General features: G+C 50.9%; 1 protein-coding gene across 1 annotated transcript in view; it reads right to left on the bottom strand.

Moving 5' to 3' along the window:
• Adamts13 (ADAM metallopeptidase with thrombospondin type 1 motif 13) overlaps positions 1-15,079 on the bottom strand; it is a 50,139-nt gene that overhangs the window by 21,757 nt on the left and 13,303 nt on the right. Inside the window, exons 9-17 of the mRNA XM_045133822.1 lie at positions 14,894-15,050; positions 12,483-12,587; positions 10,623-10,774; positions 10,428-10,491; positions 5,970-6,096; positions 5,348-5,496; positions 4,854-4,974; positions 2,318-2,398; positions 1,384-1,565 (exon numbers count right to left, since the gene is read on the bottom strand). Coding sequence (XP_044989757.1) covers positions 1,384-1,565; positions 2,318-2,398; positions 4,854-4,974; positions 5,348-5,496; positions 5,970-6,096; positions 10,428-10,491; positions 10,623-10,774; positions 12,483-12,587; positions 14,894-15,050 — 1,138 coding nt within the window. The remainder of the gene's footprint in view (positions 1-1,383; positions 1,566-2,317; positions 2,399-4,853; positions 4,975-5,347; positions 5,497-5,969; positions 6,097-10,427; positions 10,492-10,622; positions 10,775-12,482; positions 12,588-14,893; positions 15,051-15,079) is intronic.

Here is a 15,079-nt window from a genome sequence, read left to right as displayed (position 1 = left end):
AGGACCCAAGTTATCCAGATGCACAAGGGGGCACACGCATCTGGAGTTCATTTTACAGTGGCTGGAGGCCCTGGTGCGCCCATTCTCTCTCTCTCTCTCTCTGTAAAATAAGTAAATAAATTAAAAATAATTAAAATTTTAAAAGGTGGAAAACAGTTGAGGAAGACACCCCCACATGCATATACATGTGTGTATATGAGCCCACACATATACACACACCACACACCATACAAAATAAATAGACAGATAGATAGATAGATAGATAGATAGATAGATAGATAGATAGATAGATCGATTGGACAATCACTGGTCTGTCTGCACTTCTGATGGGAACTGGGCCCAAGAAAGGGGCCATCTAGGAGGCCAGAGAAGGTCTGGTAACACTCAGCACCTGCCCACATCTAGGTGGCCGGAAAAGACCTCTGGGACTTAAAATGGAGATGGTTAGACCCCACCTAGGAAGTCCTGACCCACTGTGTCTGGAGAGGGGCCCTGAACCTGCACGTTCATACCAGCTGCAGAGGACGCCGGCTGAGCCACTGGACAGCCAGCACTGGCCTGGCTATTCCCAGGCAGGGTGTGGGGGGAGGGGGTGAACTGATCCACATGGGGAGGCAGAGGAAGAATAGCCACTCACAGGGGCCCTCTCTGGCCTGGGCCCTTTTAGGGGAGCCCTGCTGTCTCTTCAAGACAGACCACGGAGATACCACCCTTCTCCAAATATTTCCCCAAATATTGCCCACCCACACATGCCTTCCTCAGCAGCTCACATGGGTATGCAGGCAAGTGAAGGCATGTTGTTGAGGGAACACCCACGCGAGGCCTTCCAGTGCCCCATGTGCCTCTGATCCAAAGAATGAGCAGGAGCCAACATCTACCCTGAGCTTCCTGGGTCCCCTAGATAGCCCTCCCTCCAACTCCAGCTGGTGCACGGACTCCTGCCCTACCCACCCTGGAAGAAAGTACTGCCTGTGTCCATTCCTTTAGCTTCACTGCGCTTTTCTGGGGTCCCTGATCCTTACCAGGCAGCAACCCCCTCTCACTCACTCTCAGATCTCCACGACCTTCTCCCTTGAGCTCTGGATACGAGCACTTTTTTTTTGAATTCACTATGGAGTCTCAGGGTGGCCTCGAACTCACAGTGATCCTCTTACCTCTGCACCCTGAGTGCTGGGATTAATGGCATGCGCCACCACGTCCCACACATTTTTGTATATACTGATATTTGACCCTCTAAGCCTGTGAGCAGTTCCTGTCGTGTTTTGCCTAGCGCAGGGCCCCACCCATAGAAGGGCCCCCGAGGGCTGCTGCAAGATCGAAGGATGAGTGTATCGATGACGGACAAATGAACAAGCAGCCAGACAGCCTGGCTAGTTGGGTGACCTGGATCTCCATGTCTTCCTGGGTGGGTCCCCGGATATGGATCTCCTCAAGGCGGGGCAGCAGGTCCGCAGTGAGGGCCACCCTGTACTCCACACGGCTGTCCTCCAGGATGGATGGGTAGGTGGTACTGGGGGAGATGCTGGTCTTCCCTGCCACGACGTAGCGCCCCTGGATCCTCACCGCTGTGGAAACAAGGCTATCCAGCTCTGTGGAGCAGGCACAATCCCTCCCCACAGGTCAGCAGCCCACCGAGTGGGTACCACCCTTCACAGGGGAGGCCATGGGATAGGCCGGGGCACGGATGGCAGCAGGGTGAGGAGCAGAAAACCCTCTGCCAACAAGGTCTAGTCCGCATGTCACAGCCCTGGCTCATCCCAGGTCCCCAGTCCACCCCTAAAAGCTGGCTGTCCTGGTGTCACTATGGGGTGTCTTCTCATGGAGAAACCTTCTCCCTCAGTGTCCACACCTCTACCGCACAATATGTATTCCACCCTGGAAGGTTCCCACAGTGGCGACTTCAGGCCTTTTTTGAGACAAAGCAGAAGTCTCACAGGATGTCAAGGCCAGCTTCCTGGGCCGGCCATACTCTGAGAATGCATCATGTCCTGACGCTGGAAGGTGGGACCATATTCTTAGGACATGGATCTTTGAAGCTTGAGCCCCTCCGAGGCTTGGGCTCCCCATCTCTTCTTCAGATGATTTTAACCTGCATCTCTCCTTGACCCCCCCCACCCCACCCTGCCCCCGGGATAAGCTTAGTTGTGAGTATGGCAGCGTTTTACAGGTTCTGGGAATCTTCGTAGAGAATTAGCAGATTCCGGTGACTTGGGGAACCCGTGCACTTGCCACTGGAGTCAGAAGTGAGAATGTGTTGGGGACCAACACATGTGGCTACAAGCAGACAAGGGCTCTCCCAGTCAACTAGCCAACTCACCCAAGTGTGTGAAGAGAGGCCTGTGGTTGACGACGTGCACGTTGCTCATGTTGGCAGTGACTGTCAGGAACGTGACATATTCTGAGGAGAAGCAGAGCAGTTTGGCCGCATGGACCTCATGGTCCCCTGTACCACAGGCAAAGGAGCCCAACCCCGTTTGTCAAAAGAAAGAAATGCCAGGGGACTGCTTCTAGCAGCACAGTCCCCATCACTGGGAGCAATCAACACCAGGTTGGAAAGCCGGGCTCATCACAGCACGCAGGAGGCTGTGGTGAGAGAATCACCATGAGTTCAAGGCCATCCTGAGCAACAAAGTGAGTGCTAGAGAAATCTGGGTTGAAGTAAGACTCTGCCTCCAAAATGTATTATAGGAGCCGGGCGTGGTGGCACACGCCTTTAATCCCAGAACTCGGGAGGCAAAGGTAGGTGGATCGCTGTGAGTTCAAGGCCACCCTAAGACAACATAGTGAATTCCAGGTCAGCCTGGGCCAGAGTGAGACCCCACCTCAGAAAACCAAAAAAAAAGTATTATAGGGCTGGAGGGATGGCTTAGCAGTTAAGGGGTTTGCCTGCAAAGCCAAAGGACCCAGGTTCAATTCCTCAGGACCCATGTTAGCCAGATGCACAAGGGGGCACATGTGTCTGGAGTTCGTTTGCAGGGGCTTGAGGCCCTGGCACGCCCATTCTCTCCCTCTTTCTCTGTTAAATAAATAAAAATAAAATATTTTTTAAATATTTGTTTATTTATTTTGATAGAGAGAGAAAAAGGCAGAGAGAGAGAGAGAGAGAGAGAGAGAATGGGCACATCAGGGCCTTCATCTGCTGCAAACAAACCCCAGACAAGTGCGCCCCCTTGTGCACATGTGCAATATTGCATGCTTGTGTCACTGTGCATCTGGAATACATGGGACCTGGAGATTTGAACATGGGTCCTTAGGCTTCACAGGCAAGTGCCTTAACCGCTAAGCCATCTCTACATCCCAAAATAAAATATTTTTTAAATGTATTATAGGGCTGGAGAGATGGCTTAGCGGTTAAGCATTTGCCTGTGAAACCTAAGAACCCTGGTTCAAGGCTCCATTCCCCAGGACCCATGTTAGCCAGATGCACAAGGGGGCGCACACATCTGGAGTTCGTTTGCAGTGGCTGGAGGCCCTGGAGCACCCATTCTCTCTCTCTCTCTCTCTCTTGCCCTCTCTCTCTCTCTCCCTCCCTCTCTCTCTCTCTGCCTCTCTCTCTCTCTGTCACTGTCAAATAAATAAATAAATAAAATAAAAATAAAAATAAATCTTGTATAGCTGGCTATGGTGGTGCATGCCTTTAATCCCAGTACTAAGAAGACAGAGGTAAGAGGATTGCCATGAGTTTGAGGCCACCCTGAAACTACATAGTGAGTTCCAGGTCAGCTTGGACTAGAGTGAGACCCTACCTCAATAAACAAACAAAAAAAAAATGTATCCTATATATATACACACACATCAGGCTGAAAGGCCACCCATGAGAGCATTGCCCTGGCTAGGAACAGGGACTAGACCCAAGGTTCCCAGCCAGTGGGCACAGTCAGGAGAGGCAGGACTCAAGTCTGCAACTGACCATGGAACACAAATACTGGCAATTTTTTTTAACTTTATTTATAAGCAGATCAAAGAAAAGTGTAGCATCTCTGCTAGGGTTTCACTGGGCTTTTTAATATTTTTATTTATTTGAGTGGAGAGAGAGAAATTGGCACACCAGGACTTCTAGCCACTGCAAACAAATTCCAAATGTATTCATGTCACATTATACATCTGGCTTTACATGGGTACTGGGAAATGGAACCCCAGGTAAACAGGCTTTGCAAGCAAATGACTTTAACCACTGAACCATCTCCCCAATCCCCTGATGGGATTTCTGAGTGGGAGGTCAGATTTTCGGTATTTTTATGAGAGAAAGAGAGAAAGGACTGGTGCACCAGGGCCTCTGGCCACTGCAATTGAACTCCAGATGCATGCACCACCTTATGCACATGCGTCACTTTGTGCATCTGGCTTATGTGGGTTCTGAGTTGGACCTGGGTCCTTAGGCTTTGCAGCCAAGCACCTAAACCACAAAGCCATCTCTCCAGACAACAAGGTCTAATTTTTTGTTTGTTTGTTTGTTTTCTTGAGGTAGGGTCTCGCTCTTGCTCAAGCTGACCTGGAATTCACTATGTAGTCTTAGGTGGCCTCGAACTCACAGCAGTCCTCCTACCTCTGCCTCCCAAGTGCTGGGTTTAAAGTTGGCTTGATTTTTTTTTTTTAATTCATAACAGACAGCTACATTGAGGGAGTTACTGGTGCTACAATCCAGGAGACACGGACAATATTACTGGAGTCTGAGCCTGCCTTGGGAGGGTGGCAGGCAAAGTGGGGGGAAGGCTGAGTTGAGACATGCAGGGAGGTGCCCAGGGCTGAGCCAGCATGTGAGCCCTGCAGCTTGAGCACCCTAAACCCAGACTCTGGGTGCCGGGTACTACAGCCTACCAGGAAGCCCAGCCTTCACAAGGGGGCGGGCTTACCTCGGGCTCTCCCAGCTGTGAAAGAGCCGTTCTGCCGGCTGCATGTGCTGTTGTTCCCTCCACACACCTGGCACACATCTCGCACCTGCTGGGAGTCCATTCTGCCGTCACAGCCAAAGGTCTGTGAGAGGGGAGGGCGGGGTGTAGAAGGCCAGCATCATTGAGGTGCTGGTGTCCCTGGCACTACTGACCTGCTGGCTCTGAGGTTCTGGGGTTCATATAGCCCTCTGTAACCTTCCTATAGTTACTGATGCTTGTGTAGCAACAGCTGACTAGAGATCTTCCAGGACTTGCCCAAGGTCAAGGTGTGGGCCAGGTTAACTCCAGGTTCCAGCCTGTTCCCAGTGCCCCTCTCCAGCAAACCACAGGGAAGCTCCATGGGGCAGTCACACAGACCGCCTCCCAAGAAGCCTTCTGCTGACCACAGGCCAGCCCTCAAGAAGCCTTATGCTGGGCCAGACAGGCTCGGGCATCTAGGCTGTCTGCACACCTACCCTGCAGCTGCCTGATACACACAGGCTCAGAGTTCCGTCCTCCTGGGGGCCATGTGGCACACATCGGGTCCCATCCAGGAAACTTTCTCCACGTCTCACCATGAAGCTTTCGCCAACAGCCCGGCACATGTGTCTGCACAGAGCGTCCCCTGGGAGAGAAAAGTGACAAGGAAAACTGATGTGTGGAGATTGGAAAACCCCCTCTGGGACTTTCTGCTACAGCTCTGCCAGGCAGGGTCCAAGGGAGTCATTTTCCCACCAGCCCCAGTTAGCTGCACCCTTCACACATGGGACCAAGAGGATCCCTGCCTGGCTCCAAGGCCATGTCATCTCAGAACCCCAGCTTCTGAACGATGTGTCGAGGAGCACACTGGCATTTCCCCGGAGTTGTCTCCCTCTAGCAACCTCAGAGGGAGACACTTCTGAGACTCAGAGATGGCACCCCACTGCTTATCTTCTGGGGAAGCCTGACCAAACGAAAAGTGCAATCCACAATGTGTGGGCCACGAGAGCCTGAGTCCAGCCTTGCTCTAACCAGCACTGGAGTGAGTGTCCAACCCCAATGGCTCTGTCTAGCAGAGGATCCGAAGGCCAGGCTCCCGAGGTGGGCTCCGCAGCCCACCTTGACTGTACTGGACAGCGGCACCCCAGTGGTAGAAGGAGGCACTGCCTTGGGAGAGGTAGAGCGGCTCTCTGTCTGTCCGGGCACACTGCTCAGACATGAACTCCAGCTGCGTCTTCTCACAAGCCTAGGGAGAGGGAGGCAAAGGGTTGGTATGGGTAGGGCCCTGTCACTGGCAGCCAGCATGTATCTTGCATGTGGGATCACGACATGGGGGTGACAGTCCCAGGCTGCATCTCATCCCAGCTCTGAAGACCTAGTGATCAGACTGCCTGCCTCTTTCTGCCAGTGAGAAAATTCCAGAGCATTTGTAAAGAACAACGTAGAGGGCTGGAGGGATGGCTTAGTAGTTAAGAGCTTGCCTGTGAAACCTAAGGACCCCAGGACCCACGTAAGCCAGATGCACAAGGTGGCACATGCATCTGGAGTTCATTTGCAGTGGCTGGAGGCCCTGGCGTGCCCATTCTCTCTCTACCTATCTGCCTATCTCTCTCTCTCTCTCCCTGTCTATTGTTCTCAAATAAATAAATAAAAAATAAACAAAAAAAATTAAAAATAGAGCAACGTAGAAAGCAGGGACGAATGCCGCTCTTGGGACCTCTGGTTCCAGTGCTGAGCCTGAGAAAATGAGGGTGAGATGTATACTCACTTCACAGGTGCGCTCTGGATCGGGCAGTTAGCAAACAAATTGATAAGAGCAGAGGGCTTCGTCACTCAAGCCCCTGAACCCAGCAGCCCCTGCCCAAGTCTGCACTCAGGAGTGAAGAGGTCAGTCATGGCTGCCCTCCTCCACAGCTCTTGGAGACCTTGGTGTCTGCTGGCAGAAGGCAGGATGGGGGTCTCACCACACACAGAGCATCCACACAGCTGGGGCCAAGCCTGAACCCAGGCCATCCAAACAAGGAGGTGCACATTCTTGCTTGATGTTAAATATACATATATATATGTAAAATTCCAGCCTGCTGTGGTGGCGCACACCTTTAATCCCAGCACTCAGAGGCAAAGGTAGGAGGATGGCCATGAGTAGTTCAAGGCCACCCTGAGATGACAGAGTTAATTCCAGGTCAGGCTGAGCCAGAGTGAGACCCTACCTCAATATATATATATATATATATATATATGTATGTATGTATGTATGTATTTCCTATGACTGGGGAAATGGATCAGCAATTAAAGGCATTTGCTTGCAAAGCCTGATGGCCTGGGTTTGGTTCTCCAGTCTCCACATAAAGCCAGATGCACAAAGTGGCACATACATCTGGAGTTCACTACAGGTGGCAAGAGGACCTGGTGACCATTCTTTTTCTCCTCACAAATAAATAAATTTTTTTTTTTAATTCCACCACCTCTTGCCAACTAAGATGGTTGAACTAAGAAAAAAAATTCTTTAAAAAAGGGAGGAGCCGAGCATGGTGGTGCACACCTTTAATTCTAGCATTTTTGGAGGCAGAGGTAGGAGGATCGCTGTGAGTTCGAGGCCAGCCTTGGACTACAGAGTGTGTTCCACGTCAGCCTGAGCTACAGTGAAACCCTACCTCGAAAAACAATAAATAAGTAAATAATGGCCTGGAGGGATTGCTCAGTGAATAAAGCATGAGGACCTGAGTTCACATCCCCAGGACTCAGATAAAATGTCATGGGCTGGGGAGATGGCTTAGTGCTTAAAGACACTAGCCTAGGGCTGGAGAGATGGCTTAGCAGTTAAAGCACATGCCTACAAAGCCTAAGGACCCCCGCTTGATTCTCTAGGTCCCACGTAAGCAAGATGCACAAGGTGGCACATGCATCTGGGATTTGTTTGCAGTGGCTAGAGGCCCTGGTGTGCCCATTCTCACTCTCTCTCTCTCTCTCTCCCTCTGTGGTGGTTTGATTCAGGTGTCCCCCATAAACCTAGGTGTTGTGAATGCTAGCTCCCCAGCTGATGGATATTTGGGAATTAATGCCTCCTGGAGGGAGTATATTGTTGGGGGCGGGCTTAAGGGCTTTATAGCCAGTTTCTCCATGCCAGTGTTTGGCACACCCTCCTGTTGCTGTGGTCCAGCTTATGTTGGCCAGGGGGTGATGTCCATCTTCTTCTCATGCCATTGTTTTCCCCTGCCATCGTGAAGCTTCCCCTCGAGCCTGCAAGCCAAAATAAACCTCTTTTTCCCAGAAGCTACACTTGGTTGGGTGTTTCTACCAGCAATGCAAACCAGACTGCAACACCCTCTGACTACAATAAATAAATAGAAATAAAAATCTTAAAAAAAAGATGCTATCTTACAAAGCCTGTCAACTTAGGTTCAATTCCCCAGCACCCATGTAAAGCTGGATGTAAGATAGCCTGTGTGGCACATGTGTGCCCTCACACATACAAGTATGTTTTTAAATGCCAGACCTTGTCACATGCACCCACAATCCCAGTGTTGGGGAGGCAGAAGAAGGAGTCCCTGGAGCTTTCTGGATAGCTAGTCTAGCCAAATTGGTGAGCTACAGATTCAGTGAGAAACCCCGCCTCAAAGGATAAGCTGAAAAGTGATAGAGGAAGATACTCACCAATGACTTCTAGCCTTTGCACAGATGCATATCTATGCACACACACCCTCATACACACATATGCTCACTTGCCTTTTAAGTCAAATACATGTACACTACACACACATACATACACACATACACACAAATTTATTTTTAAATATTTTATTTATTTATTTGAGAGCGACAGAGACAGAGAGAAAGACAGATAGAGGGAGAGAGAGAGAGAGAGAATGGGCGCGCCAGGGCTTCCAGCCTCTGCAAACAAACTCCAGACGCATGCGCCCCCTTGTGCATCTGGCTAACGTGGGACCTGGGGAACCGAGCCTCGAACCGGGGTCCTTAGGCTTCACAGGCGAGCGCTTAACCGCTAAGCCATCTCTCCAGCCCCATACACACAAATTTAAAAGGGAAAGGAACATGGGCAGGAGAGACCATGGAGGCATTGGAACTCTCACATGGAATGCAAAATGGTTCAGGTCCTATTTAAAAACAGAAAAGTTAAAAATAGAATTGCCATACAATCCAGTTATTCCACTTTTAGGTGCTGTTTTGGGTTAATGATGATGTCCTTCAAAACTCCATATTGAAACACAATTCTCCATGTATAAGAGGAGGGGCCATGGGAGGTGATGAGGTCTCAATGGCTATGCCCTCATGAATGAGCCTGGGCCTATGACCTGGCTGGAGAACACTATTGTAGGCCTTCTGTCCTCTCTGCTATGTAAGGACCCAGTGCCTCTCCCGTGTGAAGAATTTAGCAATCAATGCGCCACCAGGATATGGAGAATAGCTCTCACCAAACACCAAACCTGCCGGGACCCTGAGCCGGCCTCCAGAATCATGAGAAAGAACTTTCTGTTATTTACAAATCCCTCTGCCTATGATGAATTCATTTACTACTTATATATATAGAGAGAGAGGCAAATAGAATGGGCAAGCCAGGGCCTTCAACCACTGCAAATGAACTCCAGATGCACGCACTACCTTGGGCATCTGGTTTATGTGGGTGCTGGGGACTCAGACCTGGGTCCTTAGGCTTCACAGGCAAGTGCCTTAACTGCTAGGCAATCTCTCGAGCCCCGCCTGTGGTGTTTTGTTACAGCAGCCCGAACAGATAATTGAAGCCAGAGAACACAACAAATACACATTCACGCTCATTTATAACAGCTGGATGTGCCATGGTCACAAGGTGCAAAAAACCTAAATGTCCATCAAGAGACAATAGAAGAGCCAGGCCTTTAATCCCAGCATTTGGGAGGTAGGAGGATCGCCATGAGTTCGAGGCCACCCTGAGACTACATAGTGAATTCCAGGTCAGCCTGAGCTGCAGTGAAATCCTACCTTGAAAAAGAAACAAAGAGAGAGCGAGAGACAATGGAAAAACATGAGCACTCTGTCCACACCATGAGATGCTCTTTGTCCCCAAAAGGACATGAAGTACTGACACATGGCGCAACACGGATGTCCCTTGGAGACATTAGGGTACGTGGAAGAAGTGTATGGTGGTACTCACATGAGATGTCCAGAGTAGGTTGATCAGAGCTAGACAGAAAGCAGGGCAGGGATTGCTGGGGCAGGGAGGGGAGGAGGGTGCTGACTCATGCAGGGTGTCACTTGGAAGGAAACTCTTGGAACCAGATAAAGGCAGCGGCACACAACATTGCTGATGCACTAAGTGCTGCCACCCTGTGCACTTTGAAATGGTTGGCTTAGCAGATGGCTTTCCAATGTGAGGCTCGCTGTCTGCTTGCTCCTGAAGCTGCACTCTCCAGAGCGGTTCGCCTCACAGAGGTGTGCTCTGGAGGACAAAGGCGTAGGCGTCCCTCTGGCTAGCACCCGGACTGTCATCCCAGTGTCCCTCTCAAGAGGGAGCATGGACCACAGCTCAGTCACCCTGGCTGTTGACTCCCTCCTACGCGCCCGGCTGGGAGGCTGACCTACCTGGGTGTTGCACATTTCGGCCTGGAGGTCAGCACCCACACACACATGTCCCCCAAAGGCAGGTCTGAAAATGCCCAAGAGACACAGAGGTGAGAAGTGGCCACTGTTGCAATCATCAGGGTGTGGGGCATAACCACCCGCCCTGACAGGGAGTGACGTGCGCCCCCCCCAACCTCCGCCACTCTGGGTAAGTACCTGGGGTTGTCACACCGCCGCCTCCTGGTGATCACACCTCCTCCACAGGAGCGGGAGCAGGGACTGTAGAGTCCCCAGCTAGACCAGTGCCCGTGCACCGCTGCCACAGGAGCCAGCTCCGCCAGGGAGTGGCAGCGACCCTTGAAGCACCACTGCAAGGCAGAGGCCACTCTGTGCCCCACTCCCACTGGGATGCCCAAGTCACAGGAACAGCAGCACACCAGGCTGCCAGCCGGCACACACAGGGACCCCCAAAACACACACAGAGGAACCCACACACAGGGTCTCTCATTAAAATAGGGTCTTCCAATACACACAGAACCTCACCCAAAGAGAGATGCACACTAGAGCAACTAGCGCAGGGATCCCACTTTTGCACACACCAGACTCTTCTTGGGAACAAAAGTTAGAGTGGGGGAGGGGCTGGAGAGATGGCTCAGTGGTTAAAGGTATTTGATTGCTTGACAAGCCTTACAGTCTGATAGCCTGGGTCGATTCCCCAGCACCCACGTAAAGCTAGATGCACAGTGGCACATGTGTCTGGGGTTTATTTGCAGTGGTGGGAGGCCTGGATGTGCCCATACTTACTCTCTTTCTGTCTGCCACTTTATCTCTCTCTTTCTCTCTCACAAATAAAATAAACACAGGGCTAGAGCAGTTGGTCAGTGGTTAAAGGCATTTGCTTGAAAAGTCTTATGGCCCAGATTCAATTCCCCAGTACCCGCGTAAAGCCAGAAGCACTAAGTGGCTCATGTGTCTAGAGTTTGTTTGCAGTGGCAGGAGGCCCTGGCACACACAAGTTCTCTTTCTCTGTTTCAAATACATAAATAAAAATATTTTTTTAAAAAGCCAGTGGGGGCTGAAAAGATGGCTTAGAAGTTGAGTTGCTTGCCTGTGAAGCCTAAGGACCCAGGTTTGATTCTCCAGGTCCCACATAAGCCAGATGCACATGGTGGCGCATGTGTCTGGAGTTCATTTGCAGTGGCTTGAGACCCTGGCATGCCCATTCTCTCTTTCTCCCTCTCTCTCTCTAATAAACAAATAAATATTTTTTTTTAAAAAAAAGCTAGAGGGTAGCCAGGCATGGTGGTGCATGCCTTTAATCGCAGCACTCTGTGTGGAGGCAGAGATAGGAGGATTGCCATAAGTTCAAGTTCAAGAATTTCAGGTCATCCTGGGCTAGAGTGGGACCATACCTCAAAAAACAAACAAACAAAAAGATAATCTAGAGGCAACTAACCCACAGGACAGAGACAGAGAAAGGATCTAGCTTCCTGGTAAGTAAGGATAGGAGCCTAGAGGGGTGATGGGTGATGGGTGATGAGGGAAGGCCATCTGGGCGGGAACGCTCAGACACTCAGGCTGCACGGACTTCTCAGTAACAGGGAACATGCAACATGATAGCAATTCTGTGGCTGAGGGAAGAGAAGAGTGAAGTGTGGCACAGTACGTTGGGATGGGATCCAGTGAACTCCTACTCAAGAAAAAACCTGGACGTGCAGAGAAGGGGCTCTGGTTACACACACGCACCACCACCACCACCAGGCACAGAACAATCTTCCAACTGGGATTATTGACCCTCCAAACCTAGAAAAGCCGCCCACCTTCCAGGATTATAGAGGGCTGGGGTAGAACTGTTTGCAGAGCTCATAAGACTTCTAGGGTCACCTCTCTTGACCTGAGTAGGCAGTGACCATGAGCAGTTCCACAATGCTCTCCACCCTACCCCATTTTCTAACATCTTAACTCCCATCCCAGGAATAAGGCTATCAGGCTGGAGGTGGTCTGTACGTGTGCGCGCACACACACACACACACACACACACACACACACAGGCTCTGTCTCTCACAGTGCTCTGACCTTCTCTGTGCCACATCCTGTCCCATCCAGGAAAGGAACAAGGAGGCGACTGCACGTGCTTCTATCCAGGGCATCTGTGTGGCAGGAGAGAGCCTGGCACACATCCTAAGAGGAGAGATGGATGGCCCGCTCAGGGTCTGTGGCAATTGGGATGTAAAATGCCTCCTGTGGCCTCCTGTGTTCATGATTAAGCTTCCTACTTAGTCGCCAGCTGCTGGAGCCTTGTGGAGGTGGAGCCTTGCTAGAGGAGGTGTGTTTCTGGGGGCCATCCTTGGGGTTGATTGGTCCAGCCGGATGGGTGTTTAGAACTAGGTCATGCTTGCTTTTCTCTCCCTCTCTCTGTGCTGTGGATACATTGTGAGCTGTTGCCATGTTTTCTACACCCTGATGAAACTTTCCTTTGAAACTGTAAGCTTTCTGAAACCAACCCCTTTCTCCCATAAGCTGCTTCTGGTCAGGCAATTTGTCCCAGTAATGAAACGCAATCTGCTATAAGGGGCTGTTTAGTCAGTGTTCCTCCCAGACCACAGTGCTCTGACACAGGCAGCACCCTGCTCCATGGCCATTGGTGGGTGGCCTAGGAGAAGAAGACATGGCCAACTCCTCAGGTCAGGAACAAGGACCATAAACAAGCCGACCATGCAACAAAAGGGCCCATGAAAAGTCCTAATCTCTCTTAAAGTCAGGAGAAAACAAATTAACTTGTAATTATATTAATAAACTTACAATAAGTCACAGGTTTATACATTTTATAAAAACACTGAACACAGGCCGGAGAAATGGCTCAGTGGTTAAGAACCTTTGACGCTTAAGCAGGAAGGCCTCTTGGGCAGGAGACCACTGTAAGGTTCAGGAGTGGCCAAGACGACAGAGACCACTCTGAGGCAAAGATGGAAATTTTTATTTGGGTGGTGGGGGGGGGACACTAGCTGCCAAGACTGACTCTCAAGAGCAGAGCAGTCAACTTGGGGTTACAGATAGCGGGCTTTATAGGCTCTTCAGCTGGGGGAAGAGAAGGAACTCCTTGGTTCTTTACATTAGCCATAGGGTGTGAGACCAGAAGTGACCAAGTGGGAGATAAGGGGCAGGGAACCTAGACCTGGGGCATTGTTAGGCAGGGAAGGGATAATGGCTGGACAGTTCCTTGAGGAACGTGCATGACCCACCCCCTGGTATCTGTCGCCCTCCTGCTGGCCTCGGTGACTCCATTTTGTCCTGACCTAACAACTGCCAACTTTGACTCCCGAGGACCCACATAAAGAGTTGGAAATAGCTGTGCATATCCATAACCACAGTTCGTGGGAAAACCAGAGGCTTGCTGGGGCTCGCTGGCTGACAGCAGCTCCAGGCTGAGAGAGAGATTCTGTCTCAAGGAGAGGAGTACACAGGTGAGCTGTAAGAGAAGGCTGCCTGACATGCCCCTGGCCTCCCCGCACATGTGCATGAGACACATGCGTCTTCCCACACATCATATCATACACACATACAACAAAAAATATTAAATGTAACCCTCTGCATGCGCGTAGTAAGTGTAGTGTGGGATGTGTGTGATATACGCACATATGTGTGCCTATGTGTGTACCCTGTATACACAGATACAGAGGCCAGAGGAGAACATCCCGTGCCACTCACCTACACGTTTCCTTGAGACAGTCTCTCACCAAAGCTGGAGCTGCTGTTTCTCCAGTAAGACTGACTGACCAATGACACCCAGCAATTCTGCCTGCCAACCCCTTCCCCCCCCGCCCCCCGCTGCACATGCTAGGGTTATAGGTGTGTGTGGACATGGCTGGCTTTTTACATGTGTGCTGGGGATCAAACCCGGCCTGGCTCAGGCCCTTTCAGGTGCTCATACTTGCATGGCAAACATTCTTACCTACTGAGTCATTCCCTGGCTCCTACATATAACTCTTAATGCTTTCTATGGACAAAGGAAGGAGCTTATCAGAACAAAAGGCAAATTTCCCAGGCAGCCCAGAGAGATCTGACTTGAGGTCCTGTCCTCCCTCTCTCTCTCTCCCTCTCTCTCTCTCTCTCTCTCTCTCTCTCTCTCTCTCTCTCTCTCTGGTCCCTGTTTTCTCTATCTGCAGCCCGTTGTGGGCCACACTCCTGCTCTGAATGGAGTCCGGGAGTCTCTTGGAAGCCCTCTGTGCTGAACACACCCACATAGGTTGGATGTCCTTGTGCCAGGAGCAACTATATAATCGGTGGGGCCCACTCAAACAAAAATGTAGGGGGAGGGGTCAAAAATGTTTAAGACTTCAAGAGGTGACCACAAGCAATAAGATAAGTGGTCCTTGATGGGGCCCTGAACCGAGCTTCTGTGCCCGGCACCCAGCAGGTGTGGGCATTGCACCAGGAAGATGTGAGTTGTGCCAGCCGGGACTGGTGAAGGTGGAGTGAGGACTTACCAGATCGTCTCTGGAGAAGGTGCAGGCAACAGCTGTGGGGCCAAAGGCTATGCGGCACTGGTCATCGGCCCCATAGTACAGACCAGCCTGGACAACCTGCTGGAGCTGCGTGAGCCTGGACTGTGGCGGATCCAACACACAGGGTGCCTGCCCTGCACTGTGACAGACCTGGACTCAGGACCTCAG

This window comes from Jaculus jaculus, chromosome 1, assembly GCF_020740685.1.
Source record: "Jaculus jaculus isolate mJacJac1 chromosome 1, mJacJac1.mat.Y.cur, whole genome shotgun sequence".
Taxonomy (NCBI): domain Eukaryota; kingdom Metazoa; phylum Chordata; class Mammalia; order Rodentia; family Dipodidae; genus Jaculus; species Jaculus jaculus.
This window is presented reverse-complemented; position numbering and strand designations above follow the sequence as displayed.